The sequence below is a fragment of the Hippocampus bargibanti genome, linkage group LG02 (genome assembly GCF_051943395.1).
Source record: "Hippocampus bargibanti isolate YZ-2025 linkage group LG02, ASM5194339v1, whole genome shotgun sequence".
Classification (NCBI taxonomy): domain Eukaryota; kingdom Metazoa; phylum Chordata; class Actinopteri; order Syngnathiformes; family Syngnathidae; genus Hippocampus; species Hippocampus bargibanti.
In genome coordinates, this window is record NC_142735.1 from 12,127,997 (window position 1) to 12,152,063 (window position 24,067).

Sequence of the window (24,067 nt, forward strand, 5' to 3'; positions counted from 1 at the left end):
TGGCTTCAGATTTGGAGAATATGCTTTCTTGTTACACATGCAGTTATGGATATGATTCAAATCGTTCTGAAGAGGAAAGCATACATGTTTGCAATCGATTAAAGAATATTTTCCATGCCATTTTGAGGCAACATTGGGGGGGGGGATCGATCACCAGAAAAGAGGCACAAAATGGCGACCTCCTGTGGCCATCTCCATTTCCACAGGTTGATAAATTCCTTATATGGAGCTTGGACGCCCTCTTCTGGCGGCTTTTGGGTGCAACACGGTTTTCAGACCAAACATGTACAGCAAAATATATTGACGTGATGGAAGGACTGCTACAATGTGTCTTTTTTTCCGGTTAGGGGCGTTTCTTTAGTGACGTCACGTACGGACTCGTCACCAACTCAAAAACAAGACTTACTGAATATTCAGCGCGAGTCTTAAAATGTAAAATATAGCTATATGCAGTGGAATCTTATTAAAATACGCTCAGTAGAAGTCATTTGAAGCCATTTTACAAATTATGGACACAACTTGTCCGGAGACGTCAGTTGTCCTTTAAATGAGGTGTTGTTTTCCACATGAGTTGTCAATACTTAAGTTGCATTCTGAAGCAGAAATTAAAAAAAGGATGTATAAAACAATCTTCATATTAGTTCTCAAAGGTGTTCTGTGGCTTCCGTGTTTTATATTTAACACAAGTTGTTGTTCTTTTGAGGTTGCCAATCCCTGAACAAACAGAAATGATTAAATTTGCAATACATCCCTTCACGCTTGTTGTACTATAAGTGTGTCCACTGAAGCCAACTTTAAAATATTTACAAATACGTGCCCATTGTAGCAACAATGGGTCGTAATGTATTCATCCATTTAAGTGACCCCATCTGCCACTAGGGGAACAGAGTTGTTCTTTTTCTTCATTAAATAAAACCTCTGAAATCAGAGGTTTTTCAAAAGTAGAACGCTGCTCCATGTGAAGAGTCTTGGGATCGTTTGTGAAGCTGAGATTTTAATAACTTTTATTTAAGCACACACACCGTTAACAATGCACTTTTATGATGTGAACATTTATTTGCTAAATCTACATGGAGATTGGGAGGAATACAAAATAAGAAGACTAATTATGCACCACTACCTATAAACCTACACCTACAAATCTAATGTTTTACCTTTTTTCCACACTTTAAAGAATGGCTTTTGCTTGCTTAACAACCATCAGTGAAGGTGATTCAGCTAAAGATAAATTGAATGGCTTCCAGGAGATGTTGTCACCTCTAAAAAGAGTATATGCTTCACTGAGCTACAGGAAGCCAAGTCAATAAATCCAGCCTTTCTCATCATTGTCGGGACACATAAATGAATGATTCGCCCGAATTGGTGAGATGCCACCAGAGTGGCTTGGTTAATGATTAATCTCCGGCACTGTAGCAGGGAAGTGGTTCCTCATGGAAAAGACTCAATTCCTCAATTTTGTGTCATGGGTGACAAGTGTAGTCTGGTAGTCAGGTAGTCTGAATCTTTGAGAATTTGACCCAACACTTGTCACCCATGACACAAGCTTGAATAGACAGTGTGTGTGTGTGTGTGTGTGTGTGTGTGTGTGTGTGTGTGTGTGTGTGTGTGTGTGTGTGTGTGTGTGTGTGTGTGTGTGTGTGTGTGTGTGTGTGTGTGTGCGTGCGTGCGTGCGTGCGTGCGTGTGTGTGTGTGTGTGTATATATATATATATATATATATATATATATATATATATATATATATATATATATATATATATATATATATATATCAGTGGTGGGCCGTCAAGGCCAGCAAGGCCTTCTCTGCTGGCCTAACATAATCAGACATCATTATCATAATTATAATAATAGTCAATTTCATTAAAAAAGTATTTTTTCTAAATATATATATATAATTATTCTACATACTGTTTTCTTGATGTTATATTATATCCATTTGGTTATGCTCCTTTCAGTGTTGTAGTTTTAAGTCAGAGTTTTTAATCAAATCAGAATTCAGCTAGTTATATATATATATATATATATATATATATATATATATATATATATATATATATATATATATATATATATATACAGTAAAGTCTCGTTATATCGATATCGGATATATTGATAGTCCCGGTTATATCGATACTATTTCTATGCACGCACGAAGAAAATTACATGCAAACAGGGTCGGATATATCGATAGTCCCGGTTATATCGATATTTTTTCGGACTCCCTTGAATATCGATATAACGAGACTTTACTGTATGTATATGTATGTATAGATAGATAGATAGATAGATAGAGAGAGAGAGTGAGAGATCTTTTAACATACACTTATCAACCTATCTCACTACATAGATCTTTGTCTGTTCGTGCTTTGTATCTACTGATCTATAATGACATGCTCCCAGCTGCATCCCTGCCAACCGTGCGCCAGTACTGTGATGTTACTGTTTGGACTTGAGGCAATAATAAGAAGGATGTTGATTTTCATTTCAATCAGCTACATTTTTTGAAAATGTTTTCCAATGTCAACATTCTCCCACATTTGCCCACAGGCGTCGCCCACGCACATCCTGCCTAGTTGATTGAATGGAGCCGGCAGCTCTCGCATGTGACAAGCGAGCCATTCAAAGTCAACAAGCACCATTCATGTTGCGCAGCGAGGCAAAAAAGATACACAGAGACCACCGGCAAGCTCTTCATGAATTATTCACAGGATCACGCTTGGATAATTAATCACACAACTAAATTTAGATGGAGGCCATGTTTTGTCGCCCCTGCCTGGACTCTCTCTCAGTGTTAATATATCGAAGTTAGACCGGCATTGAGGAAGAAGAAAGTGTGTTGTCCTTTAGTTGCTTTCTCCATGCCTCTTGATCGTGATCAATTACACAATAGGCTATTTTGGTTACCTCCGTTTTAATACCGAACAAATAGTCTCCTGTAATTCATCCGGTGAGGCCTGAAAAGGATGCTCAATTACGTTTTATTCAGTGTCACTTTATGACCTGACCAGTTGAAAACATTGTTCGCTAAAGTATTACCACAACAACCTCTCTTACCTAAACCCACCTCTTTAGAACTACCAATTCACAAGTAGCTATGCCAACCTTTCTATACTGAACAACAACCTGTCGGAATTGGAAATACGTACGTAGACTTACCTAGAGCTACCAAGAACCTTGCCTACCTACTTACCTACCTATCTATCCTACTTATCATAACTATTTACCTCTTCGGGCTACCTATCCTTATCAAAAACCTATCATACTATACGTACACTGACCTTCGTAGACCCAGAAGCTTTTGGAAAATATCGGCCACTTAGCAACTTCAGTTCAAGTAGGCATGTCTTTCAAACATTCAGACGCTGAAGTCTTACTTAGCAACATGGAATTTCCACGCTCATGTCCACACACCTATAAAATACTCACAAGGATCCCCGCCCGAAGCAGTTCTGCCACGCAGATAAGGCTTTGTGATACTTGTGGTCCACCCCAATTTAAACAAATAAATACATTTAAATAATAATAATAATAATAATCACATTAATAATAAACTGTATACACGAATTTACTGTTCACCACTAACAATTTCATCGTGTATCTCACAGAAAAATATTATTTGGTTGCATTAATTTTAAATATCAAGAAAATGAAAAGATAGAAAGTGGTGATAAGGGTCTACAACATTGTCTGAAGTTGGCGGCCCCCAGCGTGGGTGAACCTGGGTGAGATACGGTGCTATCATGAGTCAGAAGTGCCTGCAAACCCTTGAATTGTGGCAGATATGTACTCTTCACGGATAAATGAGACACATGCACAGTCACCTGGAAACATTTTGCCTAAATTGCTGTCAGCCAAGGCCAGGCATGGCACTAAACAAATGCTCAAAAGTGCATTACATGTACCAAGGTATGTTATGCAGATACAGTATCAAAGTCAGAATATTTATATTGAGACCAGACTGTGGCAAACACTGTGGAATTTTGTAAGTCATTAGGCATGAGTCTCCCTGGCCCCATTTCGCCACCAGCATTGCAAAGTCAGACCCAATATGATTCTAATCATATGGTGTGTTTATGCAGCGGAATGCAGTTACCCAGCAAGTGGAACTGCTCGTTGGTGGCTAGGGTACAGATGGTCACTCATGTTTAATCATTTCCTAAAAATAAGGCTGGCTTCTTTGATTAATGAGCACCGCAATGTTCTACTTAGCAATTCAGTTGTTGTACTTGTTTGGAAGGACAAAGATATCAGAGGCGATTCAATGAATTGTAATAGTGGATGCATTTTTATTTTACATTTCAAATTCAATATGTTGCTGTTGATTCGCAAATTTATTTTGATTTTATTAAATTAGATTTGACGTTTACAAATGATTCCTAGATATTGATAAATAATATTTCTGAGTGAAGTGCATGACATGCTTGGTGACAGCATTATCCGCCTATGTCCATATTTTGAGATGCAAAGTATTACCTTTTTGGAACTAAGAGGCATGGCATGATGAAAACAGGATATGTTAAAAGTGATTTAATTTTTAATTTCAATCTTTTAATATTTCACGTGCACAATGCACTGTGAGGTGTTATATTTTCAAATCACCTGATGAATTTATTTGTGACAGCCTGTTTCCCAGTGCACTGATGCATGAGTTTGGTTAAAAAAAAGTTATTAATTGCAAAAATTAAATTTTCAAAAAGAAAGGACACCTAGCGATACTTTGAGTAATAGTATTGTAAACTGATATGATTCTTTAAGGGAATATACTGTATTTTTTAATCATGTATCTGGCAAAAAAAATAATATGTTAAGATGAGGAAATGCACATTTTATGTGCATCGTGTATCTGTACAGCATGAATGGAGATTAATTATTGAATGTTATTTAAAAAACTTTATTGAGACAAGACATTTATTTTTTGTAAGATTATAAGGCCTGTCAATCAAATGAGACATGTGATTATGACCAGCTGTGTTCATTTGAAGGAATGCATTTATTCTTGCAAACGCGCTGTCCGCGCTTGGCAATCAATCTATACAAGGATTTGTATAGACGTTTATTTGAGATAAGGCTTCTTCAACATAACGTATTTACACGATACACCTGATGATGATCAGAGAATGGACATTAGAAACATATGTGATAAAATGAGGCAAGGAAGACATTTCTCAAGTGGAACATGCTCTTGGCTATAGTTTCGCAGTGAATTATGGGTGCAAAAATATATTTATTGGCAGGAAAGCATTTTATTTGCATCACAAATGATTCACAAATGTTTCTGTATCAATGTCATTTTGACCACTTGCAGCCTGTGTCCTATTTAGCGCCCCAGAGAGCAGTGAGGCACGCTTAAGTGGGCCGATTAAAAGCAATGGCATCGCCTCAGCGTAAATATAACGGTGCGTTAACATTTATATTGTATGAGCGCAAAACAGAGCGCACAATCATTTAAATGACTCTACTAACATGGTGAAAACTGCTCTGTAACCAACCTCCAACTTGAGCACTTGAGCCTGTTTTTCTTGCAAATTTCATGATCATGATTTGTTCCCTCGTGATTATCTGGCAACCGGTTCAGGGTGTACCCAGCCTACTGCTCAAAAACGACTCGGATAGGCTCCAGCTACCTTCATGGGGATAAGTGGATTAAAAGAATGGATGGATACAATACAATGCAATACCTATTGATTTATATAGTGCTTTATCAAAAGCTGAAGCTGGAACAAAGCAACGGGGAGTAAACCAAAGATGAAGTCTGAATCTTGCTGAGTCAAATGCCAATGAGTACAAGTGAGTTTTGAGGTGAGTTTGAAAGATTGGCATCGAGGGGGCTTGTCGAAGGTTCATTCCAGAGAGTGGGACCAGCAACAGAAAAGGCTTGATCCCCTTTCAGCCTCCGTTTAATTTTTGGCACATGTAATAATGTCTGGTCAGCAGACCTGAAGGGTGGATGAGCTCGGAGAGGTGAGGAGGAGCCAGGCCGTTTAAAGGTTTGAAAACAAATAAGATCTTGAAAAGATCTATAAAATGTAGAGGGAGCCAGTGATGGGATGCCAGAGTAGGAATTATGTGTTCCCTCTTACAAGTACCAGTCAAGAGGCGAGCAGCAGCATTCTGGACCAGCTGGAGACGCTTCATTAGGATTGGCTGACTCTAAAGTAAAGTGCATTACAGTAATTGAGCCGAGATGTGATAAAGGCATGAATTACTGCTTCAAGGTGCTCATAAGAAAGGATAGGTTTTATTTTAGCCAGCTGCCTAAGAAGAAAGAAGCTGGATTTAATAATAGCACCAATTTGTCAGTCAAGTTTTGAGTCACTGTCCAGTTTAAAACCCAAGTTTGAGACTGTTGACTTCAGATAAGGATCCAAGGGGCCCAAGTCAACAAGATGAGATGTTCATGGGCCACTGAGACCAAACAGTATCACTTCTGTCCTCTTTTCATGAATGTTTGGTCTCACCTTGCCCCAGCCCGCGCTCTTGACTGGAACATATTTGCATTTTTTTTATTTTATTTTTTTAATAAACCATGAAAAGCTGGATTAGTTGGCAGAACACGTGAATCTGTTTTGTGATGTGCACAAAAGAGCAAGTCACTCAATCGAGTGTGATTAACGCATATTAATTGAGCCTCATCTTTTAACAAGCAGAAGGGCATTTGTGTACTGGGGCTCTGAGGGCGGTCGTTGGTGGGGATTGTGCAGGAGGGGAAGAGGGTGATGGGGGTGATTTTTTTTTTCTCTGTCTCTTTTCATGCTGATTTATGAGAGTCATAACACTTGCACGAATCAGACCAGGTTTTCTCTTTGGACTGTTTCATTTCCTTTGTGTGGGCGTGGTGGTGAATATTGATGTCATATTTGAATTTTATTGAATTGAACAATTGAAAACACGCAGCTTGTCGTACTTGAAACTGAGTCCAGTGAGTGTGTTCACTGCCCACGAGGTAAACTTCTGCTCTCTCAACCCCCCATGTCAGCTTGCTCTTCTAATTGCAGCCGCTTGAGTGGCGTAATCATGGGTCAGTTTGCACATCACTGCCAGGCACACACACACACACACACACACACACACACACACACACACACACACACACACACACACACACACACACACTGGACAACCAGTACCCGTGTTGGACTCAAAACTATTAGGCAGCTAATTAGCCGCCTCCCTCGCTCACTCCTCTGTGAAGTCATTAGGAAAATGAAAAATTAAATCAGTCAGTGGTTGATTGTGTACTATGCTATGTTTGACACATATCCAGGATGAAATGGTTGAAATATTTGTCTACTATACAAGAAGATAATATTATTTGTCTCAGAAAAAAACCTTGTAAAATCAACGCATGAGTGTCTGTAACATTGCAGACGCAGAAATAGGCTGTTATGAGTCCATGCTTATGATCAAACCACCCAAAGTATGTTCATAAGGGACTGCTAGCAGACTTCGACGTAAGATGTAAAATTGGCCAGGGCAATCGCAGACCGCTGTTTTGAAAAGGGCACTTGAACATTGCCAAGATTGTTCCTGTCTGTGTGTGAGTCTAGATGGCAAATGTGCCCATTCATCATGACTGTGACAACACATTCATCACTAAAGTGTCCAGTTATCCAAACGCTATTTTCTTTTAGTATTGATGTCAATGTTGTGCATCAGTCACTATAGTAAAATAATGTTCAAAGCAGTCCCCACAATAGAAATGTCATGATCTGGTTGGCGACCAACGGGGGGCGCTGTCGGCCCCGCCTGCACCTGCACAGGTGCTGGTCGTCCCGATCAGATTGGCGACCAGCGGGTAGCGACGTCAGCCCTGCCGGCAGCCTCGCAGGTGCTGGTCGTTATAATCAATGACACTTAAAAGGACACCTGGCACGATCATCCGGTGCCGATTCACTGTTTGTTTGCTGCTTGTTTGCTGCATGCATCGTGTACGTGTTTGTTTAACCTTGGCGGACTTTTACTTTTGGTCTTCTTTTGCTACTTTGTATTTTTTACATTCAGATCATTTTGATGTTTTACATTTTGTTACTGCTGACCTTTATTTTAATACAATTTGTCAAACAACCTCCTGCTCCCTCCTGCCTGTTTTTTGGGATCCGCACCCGCCATCACCACCTTGCAAACCGTGACAAGAAAAAGGGCTAAAAATCTGTAAAGCGGTGATATGTTTGAAGTTGACTCTGTGACTGCCGTTTTTATGTTACAATGCTTTACAAAAAAAGGAAGCGTTTAAAGATATCCGTAGGTCTTCTTTCTCCTGGCGGTTATACTCACAACACCACCCCTCCCACTTCGTAACGACGCGAGGCTTTTCTCGCGCTTTGGCCTTCATGTAGTTTGAGGATTTAGATAACAACTTGGACTCTGTGCAATCAACCAATAAAAAGCCACTTGTGAAATTGGCTAACGCCTATCTCCTCAGGAAAGTTTTTTTTTTTTTCCCCCACTCCAACTGTGTTTGATGTGCTCCCGCGGCGCTGATCATGCATGGCACTTAATGTGATTCCTTTTGACATTAAGTTTTAAAAAAATAGTATCACGCTCTTGAATGGCGGACGTGGAAGAGACAAGCTTTCTTTACCAGGCAATTATGAACAACCCTTTTTTTAAGGTGGGCAAAGAAGGGGGGAAATCAAAGGCTTGCATTTGGATGTTTTGACTTGGGAGAGGAGACTGTCCCAAATTTTATTTTATGAAACCCTGAATGATTATTGATCAAGAATGATGCACGCAGCTATACATGGACAGGCAACCTTGGACACCCCTCACACTGGAAAATGTCTGGCTATTTGTGCTAGGGACACATTGTGGCTGTTGGCAGTGAGTGTTGGTGATTGTTGTGGGCCAGATGTGTCTTGCACAGACAGCCCAAGTCAGCTGTCGCCTTACTATCACCCGACAGTTAACGCAATCGAAATTTGCAACATGATGTTTCACCTTCACCGTGCTTCAGCCTGTGGAGAGTGAAAGAGGAAATGTGTTGAAGTTCATGGAGGAAATGCAGGCAGTGTGGGTGCAGGACGAGTTATGACAGGGAAGGCCCACATTTTAGGGCTGCTGCACCCAGTTTGCGTGCCTGTCATGCGGGTGCGTAAATGTCACACTTGGGTGGACTGACGAATGCTGCCCGGTTTTTCTCTCTGAGGCCTTGCTTCACAGGCATGAACAAGACAAAGAAGAAGAAGGGCCGATCGATGCATTAATTTCCCGGTCTAACGACAAAATAACGGCCCGTGGCGTGGCGCACTTGTTAAATCCTAATTTCATTTTAATGAGGCTTACATCTGGTAATGACGCACCCGGGAAAGGAGAGATGTTATTAACTCGCAGGTTAGTCCGCCCGCGTGCAATTAGCCCACCTTTGACGAAAAAGAGCGTTGGCCGGCGATCAAACGGGTTGGTAATCAGCGGGAAGAGCCGTCTTATCGCCACAGGAAACTGAAATTACCTCTGCGATGTCCACAAACATTTGTTTGGAAACAGCCAAAAATGCGGAATGAAGCTTAACATGATGCAGTCAACCCTTCATATTAACGAGGGTTGACATGAATTGCGAAACTATAATATGGACAACCACTGTGCAAAAAGTTTGGTCTTGCCTGGATAATTCCAGATTTTCCGTATGTAGACAATGTTGTGTGTGTGTGTGTGTGTGTGTGTGTGTGTGCGTGTGCGTGTGCGTGTGTGTGTGTGTGTGTGTGTGTGTGTGTGTGTGTGTGTGTGTGTGTGTGTGCGTGTGTGTGTGTGTGTGTGTATATGTCCGTGTGTATGTCCGTGCGTGTGTGCGTGTGCGTGTGTGTGTGTGTGTGTGTGTGTGTGTGTGTGTCCGTCCGTGCGTGTGTACGTACGTGTGGGTCTTATCAGAAACTCAAATTTATTCAGTGGACAACAAAATTGAAGGAATTGACCTTGCTTTTCTAATACATTTGGTGCAAACTGTGTATGTGTAAACTATGCATTGTCTTAGGGACCAAGCCCCCCACCCCAATTAAAAGCACACTAGTGACTGATTTTTATGCCAAATAGTTTTCATTGTGTTGTACAAAATTATTCTCGAGTAGGATCAGTGGGTGTTTACGGTGCTTTGATCCCTTTCCTCGAGTGTTGGTATTTCTTATTCCACTCTGATCACTGATGTTGTCGAATACCACCAGAGACTGCGTCAATCAACAATGAGCATTCCTCATCTTTGTCAAAGCAGATTGTTTGTTGCGGTTTTTGTAATGGCTGGTGCCTGAGTGCACAAGCGGCCAAAAGTACTTGTGCAGCAAGTGAAAAGAGCTCGTATCAATGAGCTGTTTTCTGCCATACATCTCTCTGTTCATTTTCTGATCGACTCACCCACACAAGAGTTGTGCGCCATGCTGGCGCTTACACCAACTGTCTTCGGGCAGAAGGCGGGTGACACCATGAATCAGTTGCTAGCCAACCACAGAGCACATATAGACAAACAACAAATGGCGCTCAGACTCACACTAAGGGACAATTTAGAGTGTTACATTAAACGGCCACACGTTTTTGGAATGTCGAAGCAAACCAAAGGACCCAGAGAAAACTCACACACACAGGGAGAACATGCAACCTCCACACAGAATCGAAGGCCGCAACTCTATACTGTGAGGTGGACATGCTATCCAATCGACTAGGTTGGCACAAAATACATGTTAAATGGACATCAGTTTTGCACACATTTTTGCTATTCACAAACCGACCCTGGTCCTTATGCTCCTGCGAATAGTGGGTGCCAACTGTATTATTAAACTAATGCTCAGTATGAAGTGGACTGTGCAGCTCACAACCTCACAATAGAGATTATCACCTCCTCTCACCACAATTGTTACAATTGGAGCTATTACTACACGGCAAAGACTTTAATCACAACCCAAGATCTGTGAAATTGTTCAGAGAGACGGTACTAAGAAACCATTTAAGTCTCCATTCTGCACAATGCTCCTTGCCGAAGCCACCCCACCCCACCCCCATTGAATGTCCACAAATTACATCAGCTTTTATCTGAAGCAAGAAAAGGCCTGGCTTTTTTTCTTCAATTCACCCCCCAAAGCCACTTTCATTTGGCAAAATGGAATTTAGTAGACAATTTTCATCATGACAAGACCCTCAGTCCCAATAATCCATGGCCCCAATATACGAGGGGGTTGGATCTGATCTTTTATGTAATTTTAGACATTTATAAGGAGTTATACATTTTCTGCTGTGAATAGAATTGATACAGTTTTTCTGCTTTTTGAGTAATGTGCAACTTTTTTTATTTTTATTTTACATGTCTGTCACGTTGAACTGAAAGCGTCATTTTGAATTTGGCTTCTCTCAATCTTAAAAATGTGATAATCGAACAACCGATTTATGTGTATACAAAAGGTGCGTATACAATTACCTTGTGAAAAAAATCAAATGCACCATGTGACATGTGTAGCCAGTGTGTTGCTTACAGGATTCCATGCATCCTTACTTGAACACAAAACTAGTTTCATTTTTCAAAACGTTGCGAGCCACCAATGATGAACTCAATCTAATAACCCTTTGAAATTCTACGGGGAAAGTATCAAAACTTCAGGAGGGACATTCGATCAAACAATTAATCTTCACGCACAAACACAGACATTTGTTCTTTGCTACTTTTTGGAACAGCAAACAAAGCACCAGGCTTACCATCCTCTCTCCCCCTATTGGCTATTGGTTTATGTTCTTCTGTACGGGTTGTAACTCCTTGTGTGTTTGCATTCGCGGTCTATAAGTCAGATTCTGGTTCTAATTCAAGCCAAGATAAGACAGTGATTTCAAAATAGGATTTAATGCCTGGGCTACGGTTTAAATAAAAGTTTCAAGATTGAGTTAGGGTTTTAAGCCTCGGTTGGGGTTTCAAATTCATTTTCACTTTCATCAGCCGCCATTAGTTTTGTTTCAGAGGTAGTAAAGTTGCTTCAATTAATATAATGAGAAATTTTCCATCTTACACGTCAAGAAAAAAAGACTGAACTTTTGAAGACACTCTTGCACGCTCGGGTGCGCTTTTACAAGTCAGCAGTGAGTGGGAGCCGGCCATACAGAGCCCTGTTACCTATTGCAATAAAAAAATGGTGGTAAGCCGCTCAGATACATTGCGGATTTAATATAAATAATCAGACTGGAATGGCAAAATACTAAAGTTCATCTTCCAATGACTCTGTTAGGCAAGGAAAGAATAATGTTACAAGCCAAGGATTTTAAATGAGGGTTTCGACTTTCGTTTCACTATTATGATTTCAAGCCAAAGCGTCAAATTAGTGTGTCAAGATAGCATTTGGCTTTCAACATAGTGGTTCAGACTGCATTGGGATTTCAGTTTGGGATTTCAAGCTAGGATTGAGGTTTCTCATCAGAGTTCAGGCTTCAAAGTTGGGTGTCAACCCAGGAATTTTGGTTTTAAAATAGGCTTTAAAGACAGTTACAGGATAGTGCTTTCAAGAAGGAAGTGGAAACTGGACAGTGGAAAGATTTCAAATCCACATTGAATCCTGGGTCAGAAATTGAGAATCAGGCGTGTATGGTTTTGAGCCAAGTAAGGGTTTCAAATTCTTAGGTTGCTGTTTCAAGTTTTGGGACAAGGTTTCAAAATTGGTTTTCGACTCAGCCACAGCCAGGGTTCAGAAGCAGGTGTGCTTACTGCTTTTCGTGAATGTTCAGATATCAAGTAAGTTCATTCAGGCAGTGATAAGCTGTCAAAGATAAGACAAGATGACCTTTATCGGTTACACAATGGATAAATTCCCAATTCAAAGCTACAAAGTTATAAAAAGGAAGAGGAAGGGAAAAAGAAAAAGAACAAACTATAGGAGTTGCTGTAAAGACAACAACTCTTGTGGCACCATTTAGAAGTCAAAATTACAAAATAAAATGACAACACATAAGACACTCTTAACAACCTTAACCACTTTTCTGATTAGACTTTGTTGTTTGAAGCAGTTATAAAAGAAAGAGGAGTGGATCAAATGTCTTTTCACCACTAGATCATGCTGAAACTGCACATATGCTACAAGCCAAGTTTCGAAAGCAAACACAAAACTGTAGCATCTATTGACGAAAATCTCCTGTCCCATGTAATCCGTGACTCCCAGTTCCACATATGCACGGGCGCTCTGCGCCAACACTTCTTTTTTCATTGTCGGCTCCTCAAGCCATTACAGTCAAATGGTGCTGATATTCCTGTTTTGGATGAGGGTTGAAAACTAAGATTGGAATTTGGGTTCCAAGGCAAGGTTCCAATCATGGTTCGGCTTACTTAGTAGGGTTTCAAGCCAGTCATTGTATTTTTTTTCTTGTCGTTGAATGTTTGACATGTCATCTCAACACTTGGGCTGTAAATGACATGCTCCTATTCACGTATTGTTTTCATTGTATTTGTGTTGAATCCAGTGTCGTGTTCTTCTTTTCTGAGCGCGCTTGTCTTGACGTAACAGCGGGCCCCTCGGGGAGGAAAAATGGAGATGAATCTCGCTCGCTGTTTAATTTTAGAACTGGCCGTGACACAGCAAATTAAGCAGGGATGCTTGCTGCCATTTTTGCAACCTGTCAGCAGCTCCGCACCATCCGTGATCTGCGATAAGCTTTCAGAATTATTATTTATTTTAATGATATATATTTAATGCCACAAAGAAGAAGACTCTTCAATGTGTGAGCCAATCACTTTATATCTCATTTTCATTTCACACAGAATGTAGTGCGTCAAGCACTTATCTCTGGCCTGAAACATGTCTTTAAAACTTGAACCAAGGCTTCATACCCAAACATTGCCTTGAAACCTCGAAGAAGACTCTTCAATGTGTGAGCCAATCACTTTATATCTTATTTTCATTTCACACAGAATGTAGTGGGTCAAGCACTTATTTCCAAAAGGCCTTTTTAATCGCTTTTGACTGCATCAGAGTGTTTTGCAGCCCGTGTGGAAAATCACCATCCCAAATTGTTTATTTGGCCGTCGACTGAGTCGTGAGGAGCTGCGTAACGTAAAGCTTCACAGCATCTTTAGTGTTGTCATGTCTCTGAATGAAAAAAAGTCAGCATTTCAAGTCTGGTTTAGGTTTTGTAAGTAGACCTTCAAGCTGGTATTAAGATTTCAAGACAAGGTCTGGGTTTCAAGTTAGAGTCTCAAGCAGAGGGTAGGGGTTCGACAAAGGTTTGGCCTTCTAATTAGGGTTTTGAGTCAAGTTAGGGTCTGCGAATCACATCTCAATGTGGAGTTATTAATGTTTCAAATTAGCTAGGTTTGGAATTTGAATTCAGAGTTAAGGTTTTAAATTTGGATGTCAACTCAGGGTCTGGGCTTCAAATTATGGTTCGGGTTTCAGACCGGGTTAGTGTGCCAAATTAGATTTTTTTTTGATGCAGAGGTGCAATTTCAAATTAGAAAGGTTTGTCTATAAAATCCGAGTTTGGGTCAGGTTAAGGGGCTTCAAGAAGGCTATTGAGACACAGTGTGGGTTTCTCAGTAGGGTTTCAAGGCAATGTTTGGGTAGGAAGCCTTGGTTCAAGTTTTAAATACATGTTTCAGGCCAGAGTTAGGAAATCAAGAAAGGTTTGGCTTTGAAATTATTTGTCACGACTGTTAAAGGTTCAAATATGATTTGCAAGTCAGAGTGGATTTGTAAAGACAGGTTTCGTGTTTTGAAACAAAGGCTCAGCCAAAAATGAGACAAAAGGAATAAGAATGGTCAAATTGTTTCATGCAATCGACTTTTGGGTTTTCTTACATGTGTGCTTTCTTTCCCCTGAATAGTTTTCATTATCCTTCTCACCTTGTGTTTATCTAATATTGTTTTCTTGATTGTCATCCTAATAAACGTGTTTTGATTTTGTTTGTTTGTTTGTTTGTTTGTTTGTTTGTTTGTTTGTTTGTTTAGAATGGAGGGCATCAAAAAGCTGCTTTTGTTTTCAAGCTTTTATATGCCTCGGATTGTGTGTGCAATCAGCACACTTGTTCTTCTCTGCATGCATTCATTTGACACTTATTAACGCAATGACTAATTATAGGCTCTGGCCACCGTAGCAACCGAGACTGCGGAGCAAACCACTCCACTGGCACGGTATTGGCCAATATTTTTGTACACTGTGTGACACCTCAGCCGCCACTACGTTTTTTTCTCTTTTTTCGCCTGTCATTAACCATGCAATTATGCGTCAGCCTGTATTCTATACAAAATTATCTTGGAAATAATAAATGGATGGAAGGAATGAACACATGATATGCCATGGTTTACATATTTTCTTTCCACATGCGCAATATCTGATCTATGTGACTTAAAGCAACAATCAGATGGTATCACCTGGAAAGAGGTTCCATTTTTCATATGATGACTCAACAAATAACAATATTCAATTATATTCATGCCCTCATTTAGTCTCAGTCAGAGAAGGTGCGTGCTTGGTGATGCGTAAACTGGACAAAATTGAAATCTGTTTTTCATTTTTGTTTGTGTTTTTTCAATTGTTGTTTCAATTTCAACTGTCTTCTTCTCCTTTTCCTTTCGGCTTTTCCCCTCAGGGGTCGCCACAGGGAATCAATGTCCTCCATCTATCCAGGTTTTGTGCATCCTCTTCCCTCACACCAGCTACCTTCATGTCCTCTTTGACCACATCCATCAACCTCCTCAAGGCTCCGCATCCTTCTCCCGATATAGTCACTCTCTCTCCTCTGGACATGTCCAAACTATCTCAGTCTGGCCTCTCTGACTTTCTCTCCAAAGCCTCTAATATGAGTTGTCCCTCTAATGTACTCATTCCTGATCCTATCCAACCTGGTCACTCCCAAAAAAAACCTCAACATCTTCAGCTATCCTACCTCCAGCTCTTCTTCCTGTCTTTTCTTCAGTGGCACCGTCTCCAGTCCAAACATCATAGCTGGTCTCACCACGGTTTTATACACTTTTCCTTTCATCCTAGCTGAAACCCTTCTATCACACATCACACGTGACATTTTTCTCCAGCCACTCCAGCCTGCCTGGACACGCTTCTTCACCTCTTTTCCACACTCTCCGTTGCTCTGGACAGTTGACCCCAAGTACTTAAAATCCTCCACCTTCTTTATCTCTTCTCGCTGTAGCATCACTCTTGCACTTGGATCCCTCTCATTCACACACTTATATTCCGTCTTGCTGCGACTGATCTTCATTCCTCTCCTTTCCAGGGCATATCTCCACACTTCTCGTTTCTCCGCCACCTGTTCCCTGTTCTCGCTACAGATCACAATGTCATCTGCAAACATCATGGTCCAAGGAGATTCTTGTCTAACATCGTCTGTCAGCCTGTCCATCACCATAGCAAACAAGAAGGGGCTCAGAGCTTACCCCTGGTGGAGTCCCACCTCCACCTTGAATTCCTCAGTCATACCGACAGCGCACCTCACAACTGTCTTACAGTCATGATACATGTCTTGCACCGCTCTAACATACTTTTCCGTCACTCCAGACTTCCTCATGCAATGCCACAGCTCTTCTCTGGGCACCCTGTCATACGCTTTCTCCAGATCTACAAAGAAACAATGCAATTCCTTCTGACCTTCTCTGTACTTCTCTATCAGCATTCTTAAAGCAAACACTGTATCTGTCGTACTCTTTTTTGGCATGAAGCCATACTGCTGCTCACAAATGTTCATTTCTGCTCTTAGTCTTGCTTCAACTACTCTTTCCCATAGTTTCATTGTATGGCTCATCAACTTTATTCCTCTGTAGTTAGTACGACTCTGCACATCTCCTTTGTTCTTAAAAATGGGCACGAGCACACTTTGTCTCCATTCTTCAGGCATCTGTTCACCATCTAAGATCTTGTTGAATAACCCAGTCAAGAACACCACCACCTCACCAAGACACTTCCATACTTCGATTGGTAAATCATCAGGCCTGAGTGCCTTTCCCCCTTCATCCTCTTCTGCGCCCTCCTCACTTCATCCTTGCTAATGCCTGCTATGTCTTGGTCCACAACAGTCATGTCTTCTACTCTTTGTTCCTTCTCATTTTCCTCATTCATCAATTCTTCAAAGTACTCTTTCCATCTTGTCATCACACTACTGGCACCTGTTAATACATTGCCATTTCTATCCTTAATCACCCGGACCTACTGCAGGTCCTTACCATCTTTGTCTCTCTGTCTCGCCAGCCTGTAAAGATCAGTCTCACCTTCCTTGCTGTCTAGCCAAGCTTACAAGTCATCATAGGCCTCTTGTTTGGCCTTTGCCACCTTTATTTTTACCGTGCGCTGCATCTCCTTGTACTGCTGTCTATTCTCGTCCGTCCTCTCAGTGTCCCACGTCTTCTTTGCTAACCTCTTTCTCTGTATACACTCCTGCACCTCCCCATTCCACCACCAAGTCTCCTTATCTACCTTTCTTCCACTCGATACACCAAGTACTTTCCGACCTGTGTCTGATTATGTTTGCTCTAGTTTGCCAGTCATCTGGAAGGACCTCTTGCCCACTCAGTGCGTGTCGTACCTCCTTACTAAATGTCATGCAACACTCTTCCTTTTTCAACTTCCACCATTTCGTCCTCACGTCAGCCTTTGGGTTCTTCATCTTCCTCACTGCCAGCGTCATCCTACACACCACCAACCTATGCTGTCTGGCTACACTCTCACCAACCACTACTTTGCAGTCACTGATTTCCTTTAGATGGCGCCGTTGACACAAAATGTAGTCTACCTGTGTACTTCTGCCTCCAATCTTGTAGGTCACCCTATGTTCCTGTCTCTTCTGAAAGAAAGTATTCACAATAGCCATTTCCATTCTCTTAGCAAAGTCAACCACCATCTGTCCTTCAGCATTCCTCATCTGGAGTCCAAACCTGCCCATCACCCCCTCATCATCTTAGTTTCCTGCGCCAACATGTCCATTGAAGTCTCCACCAATTACAACCCTCTCACTTCTCGGGATGTTCTGTATGATTTCATCAAAGTCCAACCAAAATTTCTCCTTCTCTGCCAGCTCACATCCTACTTGTGGGGCATACCTACAAACAACATTGAACATCACGCCTTCAATTTCTAGCTTCAGACTCATCATTCTATCTGATACTCTTTTTACTTCTAAGACATTCCTAACAAACTCCTCTTTTAAGATAACCCCAACTCCATTTCTCTTTCTGTCTTCACCATGATAGAACAACTTAAACCCTGACCCCAAGCTTCTAGCCTTGCTCCCTTTCCACCTGGTATCCTGGACACACAGTATGTCTACCTTCCTTCTCTGCATCATGTCAACCAGCTCTCGACCTTTACCTGTCATTGGTCCTACATTCAAAGTTCCTACTCTTAGGTCTATACTCTTGGCGTTCCATTTCTCTCTTTTCCTCCGGGCACACCTCCCTCCTCTCCTTCTTCGACCAACAGTAGTCAATTTTCCACTGTTGTTAACCCGGGCCTCGACCGATCCGGTATGGGATTCATAGGTTTGATTCGCATATTTGTTTTGGCAAAAACTTTTACGTCGGATGCCCTTCCTGACACAACCCTCTGTATTTATCCGGGTTTGGGACCGGCACAATAAGACACTGGCTTGTGCCCCCTTGTGGCTAGATTTCCAAATTGATTACTGTATTCCTTTAAAATTGTAAAGAAAATGACATCATTACCAGGTTCAGGGGCGATCCAAAGAAAAAAAAAACTAGTTGGAAATTGCAGCAATTTTATAAAAAAATTACAAACTAATTTGATATACATAACCATTGATTCCTATGTACGACTACAATATATCCACGTATTTCCTATTGAACGCACATTCCAGGTCAAAATAGTAAACAAGACGTTGATTTACACGGCCATGTTTCACTCTTTTTGTGTTCCTTAAAAAAATCTACATCACACTGAAATTAGACAGGACTTTTTCTCCCTCACATTTTTTTTATTTGAATGCTGTGACTTTAAAATGTACAAAAGTCATATTTTTCTTCAACAAGAAATAGTGTTAATTAGTAAAACCGGTTGTGATACATATTTTGCCCAATTAGATTAAAAATAGACGACTGACCAACAATGAACACGTTACATCGTGATTGTCTTGATTGTGTTCTATTAAGAAGTGTTTGTGCAGTGATGCCTTTCAGTGGTTTCTCCATTTGGCATTAATTTTGTAGGAATTACTTGCAGTCACAATGTCAGCTGAAATTGTGCATAGTAAAAAAAAAGATCCAACCTGAGTCACTCAATGTGTTTGTGTTGTGTTGGTCTTATTTTTCAGTGCCGTGACAGAATGGTGGACTGCTTGAGCAAAGTCATGCTGCACACAGTCATCTCATGCTGGCAACCAGTCTTTGGACTGGCTCTGCTGGCCATCTTTGTGGGCTCCTCTCTGGCCTGCCCCTCCCGCTGCGAGTGCTCGGCACAGACCAAGGCTGTGGTGTGTCACCGCAAGCGCATGCCCACTATCCCCGATGGCATCCCAGGCGAGACCAGGATTCTGGACCTCAGTAAAAACAAGTTGACCATGATCAACCCAGACGATTTCTCCACCTTCCCAGGCCTGGAGGAACTGGACCTGAGCGGGAATATAATCAGCTATGTGGAACCGGGTGCCTTCAATGCTCTATTTGGCATGCATTCACTTAGCCTGAAGAGCAACCGGATTAAGCTTATCCCTCTTGGTGTCTTCTCGGGCCTGGTCAACCTCACCCGGCTGGACGTGAGCGACAATAAGATTGTCATACTCCTGGACTACATGTTCCAGGACTTGCACAATCTCAAGTTTTTGGAGGTGGGGGACAACGACCTGGTTTACATCTCGCACCGAGCATTCAGCGGACTTTTAAGCCTAGAGACACTGGCCCTGGAGAGGTGCAACCTCACTGTCGTACCCTCTGAGGCCCTCTCGCACCTCCGCAACCTAGTTAGCCTGCACTTGCGTTACCTCAGCATCAGCACTTTGCATCCATATTCTTTCAAAAAGCTGTTTCGGCTGCGCCACTTGGAAATCGATAACTGGCCCTCGCTGGACCACATCCCGGCAAACGCCCTGCATGGCCTCAACCTCACCACCCTATCCATCACCAACACTAACATGTCATCCTTCCCCTACCAGGCCTTGAAGCACCTGCCCTACCTGACACACCTCAACTTGTCCTACAACCGCATCCAGCACATTGAAGGTGGAATGTTGATGGACCTGGTTCGCCTTCAGGTATTTCATCTGGTCGGCGCTCAGCTCATTGCCATCGAACCCTATGCCTTTCAGGGCCTTCAGGGCCTGAAGGTGCTCAATGTTTCTCACAACCGACTGGACACCCTGGAGAAGGGAGCGTTCCATTCCCCAGAAGCTTTGGAGATCCTCCTCATTGACAACAATCCGCTTGTGTGCGACTGTCGCCTGATGTGGATCCTACAGAAAAGGCACTCCATCTTGTTTGGAGATTCCCAGCCAGAGTGCAACACGCCCGAGGGGATCCGAGGCAGGCCTTTCCAGGAATTTAAGGAAAGCCTACTCTCCTACTATGTGACCTGCACCAAACCGAAAATCCGTGAGAACAAAACGCAAACCATGACGGTGGATGAGGGCCAGCAAGCTCTGCTGCACTGCAGAGCCGAGGGGACACCGAGGCCCACCGTGTCCTGGGTTTCTCCACGCCGGCGTGTCCTGACAGCCAGAAGTCACAGCAGGGTAACGGTGCACAACAATGGCACGCTGGAGATCAAGTCGGCCGAGATTCAAGACGGCGGCGTCTACCTCTGCCTCGCGTCCAACACAGCTGGGAATGACACCCTGATGACGTCGCTGGCCGTAAAGAGCCTGGGCTCCCTGTACGCCAACAGGACCCAGTATTACACGGACCCCAGCAACACCACGACCAACGGGACCGCTAACGTCGCCCTGGGCTTGGACCTAAAGACCATTTTGGTTTCAACGGCCATGGGTTGCTTCACATTCCTTGGGATGGTCTTGTTTTGCTTCCTGCTCCTGTTCATCTGGAGCAGGGGCAAAGGAAATCATAAAAACAATATCGACGTGGAATATGTGCCTCGATCCAAATCCAACGGCACCAATGTGGACTCGGCCGACGTCCAGACCGGTCCTCATCGCTTCAACATGAAAATGATGTGACTTGTTTTTTAGAAAAATAAATACATGGATCATCTGTGGAAAATAACCCAAAGTACATTCTATTTTTTCCCCCCTGCACACAGAATCACAGCTGACAGACAAGTGGTCGCAAAAGACTTTTGGATAAGAGAAAAGGAGCTGGACCTTGTATACAATACTTGTAGGATGTCAGAATTGCTTCAGGTCACATGGGAAATAAGTGTGATTGATCAGCTTTTTGATATTTCTATGCCCTCCCGAAAAAAAGCTGAATGCCCTTCGATGTGTCGGATCTTCTGGACTTGGCCGAACCGTGTACAGTCCCAATTTGTATTGTATGCTATAAATAACCTTTGTTGAGTCTTGCGCCACATGCTTTTTCACCCACGCAATCAACCAATGACGGAAACCATTGCTTCCTGTGTTCAATACATTTGCTTGTGTGATCCTAATGCGTTATGTACACCTACTGTATGTACATACGCATCAAAAAATATTCATAGCAATATTCATGTTGTGCATTAGCCAAAATTGATAGAAGTCTATACTGTATGTTCAGTAACAACAACAATAAAACTGCATAAAAAATACATTAAAACAATCATACGAATAACAACACCATGGAAAAAAAACACTTGAGACTTTTGAAGTTTCCATAGATTCAGGAAGGGCTTCTATGAGTGATGTGTCCCTACTCTCTCACGATTGACTCAGAAATAAGAAATATGAATAAATACATATTTATCAAAGAAATATTTTATGTATTAATGACGTTAGTCAAGGATCTATCCTGGACTGCTGTCGGTTGTCCAGTATACTGTAACTTCTGGACTTTCCCTCGGTGAACCTGAACCACCGTTTTGTCCGACTTGAGTGTCTTTCGATTCCTTTCAAGTGTACCTTTTTGGCTCATGTGTCAACTTTTTGGCCCATGTGTCAACTTTTTGCTACAGTGCTGTTTGCATCCTTTCTTTATTCTTTCCCCTGTAGAAAAAATGACTTTGTTGTGGTAGTTCTTCATTTTATTGTTGAATCATTGAGATTGTAACAATTTAAAAAAATCATAAAAAATATCTATGTGGAATAAATGCAGTTGTATTTGTACCTGTGGCTGAGGTCAGCTTGATTAATGAGACAAAGTTGCAATCGTATAATTGTGAAGTTGCAAATAGCTTGATCAAAATATAAATAACGATTCCAGTGGTACCTCGAGAATGTAACTGAAGCGATGAGTATGCAAATAATCTAATTCAAACCACCAAAAGAACAAATGTGTATTTTTAATATAAAGTATAATATACACCGTTGCACAATGAAGTGAGGTTGGAAAAGTGGAGTCCAATTCAGTTGAAACAGTGCTGTATTTTCATCTCTCCCTGACCCGATGACATATCAAGTAATGTGAAGGAAAGGTGGTATAAAGGTTAGCAGATTAGACATTCCGAAGAGGTCCATCCTTCATCCTCCATCACAAGGAAACCAATGTGAATTGATTACAGGCGTATCATTTCCTGCCGCCTTTTAGCAATGGGGATCGGAAGTACGTTTGTGTCTTGAATTTTTACTTGCATCTAAAATAGTCGGCTACGTAAGTCAAGTCAAGGCAGTATCCACTGTTTTTTGATTACTTGAATTTTCAATGATTTGTTTTTGCTTAAAAGTTGTCTGATTTAAAGAGATTATAAAAACATTCATAAATAGATATGTAAATAGAGAAGTGGCATTAAATTGATGTGTACTCATGTATGTGTTTGAGTCTTTAAAAAAAATATGTTTGTAAATGTTTCAATAATGTGTAATTTTATCAAGTTTTTTTTTTCTTGAATTAATTTTAATTGACTATGAATGGATTTGGATCCAAATAATACATTTCACAGGTAAAGTGGTACACATACGCATAGTCTCTCATCTCATCTCATTTTCCGTACCGTTTATTCCTCATTAGGGTCGCGGGGGTTGCTGGAGCCTATCTTAGCTGTCTTCGGGCACAAGGCGGGGGACACCCTGAATTGGTTGCCAGCAGGGCACACAATCGCAGGGCACACAAAGACATACAACAGTCACTCTCACACTCACACCTAGGGACAATTTGGAGTGGTCAATCTGCCTGCCATGCATGTTTTTGGAGTGTGGGAGGAAACCGGAGGACCCAGAGAAAACCCACGCGGGTCCGGGGAGAACATGCAAACTCCACACAGGGAGGCCGGACCGGGACGCGAACCGGCGACCTCTGCACTGTGAAGCCGGTGTGCTAACCACTCGACTACCGGGCCGCACACGTGCATAGTGTGGCTGTGAAAAACGTTAACACCTGGTTTTGCGGACATATTAGTTCCTCTGTAAAAATATCTCAACTTAAAGGACAACTGACGCCTCCGGACAAGTTGTGTCCATAATTTGTAAAATCGTTTCAAATGACTTCTACTGAACCGATTTTACAAAGATTACATCGCATATAGCTATATTTTACGTTTTAATGCTCGCGCTGAATATTCCGGAAGTCTTGTTTTTGAGTTGGTGACGACTCCTCACGTCACGTCACTGAAGGAACGCCCCTGACCGAGAAAGGACACATTGTAGTAGTCCTTTCATCACGTCAATGCATTTTGCGATACTTTGTTTGGTCTGAAAACTTCGTGTTGATCCGTGGTGATGGCGAAATTAGAAGGAAAACACATAAATAACACGATGGTGAATCCTTGTGTGTTGCACCGAGCATCAATTTGAAATTCGCTGACAAAAATTTTAAGGAAATAATCATCCCATTACCACGGACTTTGTCGCCATCTTCTGCCTCTTTTGGGTGCTACACCTCAAAATGACACAGAATAAATTCTTTAATTGATTGCAAACATGTATGCTTTCCTCTTCAGAACTATTTGAATCATTCATAACTGGATGAGTAACAAGAAAACATATTCTCCGAATCTGAAGCCATTTTTTTGATTCTCGAGCAAGGCAAGACGTCTTGGCGTGACACCACGAATAAGGGGGCGGGACCTTCTGAAAC

The 24,067-nt window shown here is 41.7% G+C and overlaps 1 protein-coding gene across 4 annotated transcripts in view; it reads left to right on the plus strand.

Annotated features, from left to right (window-relative positions):
* Nucleotides 1-24,067, plus strand: part of LOC148901549 (leucine-rich repeat and immunoglobulin-like domain-containing nogo receptor-interacting protein 2) — a 266,334-nt gene that overhangs the window by 191,911 nt on the left and 50,356 nt on the right. For 2 of the 4 annotated variants that reach the window (XM_088989208.1, XM_088989217.1), the window contains one exon: nt 19,225-22,759. The exons of the other annotated variants lie outside the window; for them this stretch is intronic. In XM_088989208.1, the coding sequence (XP_088845334.1) occupies nt 19,237-21,078 (1,842 nt within the window). In that variant the 5' untranslated portion in view covers nt 19,225-19,236 and the 3' untranslated portion in view covers nt 21,079-22,759. Of the gene's footprint in view, nt 1-19,224; nt 22,760-24,067 lie in introns of those variants that run through there. 4 annotated transcript variants of the gene reach the window in all.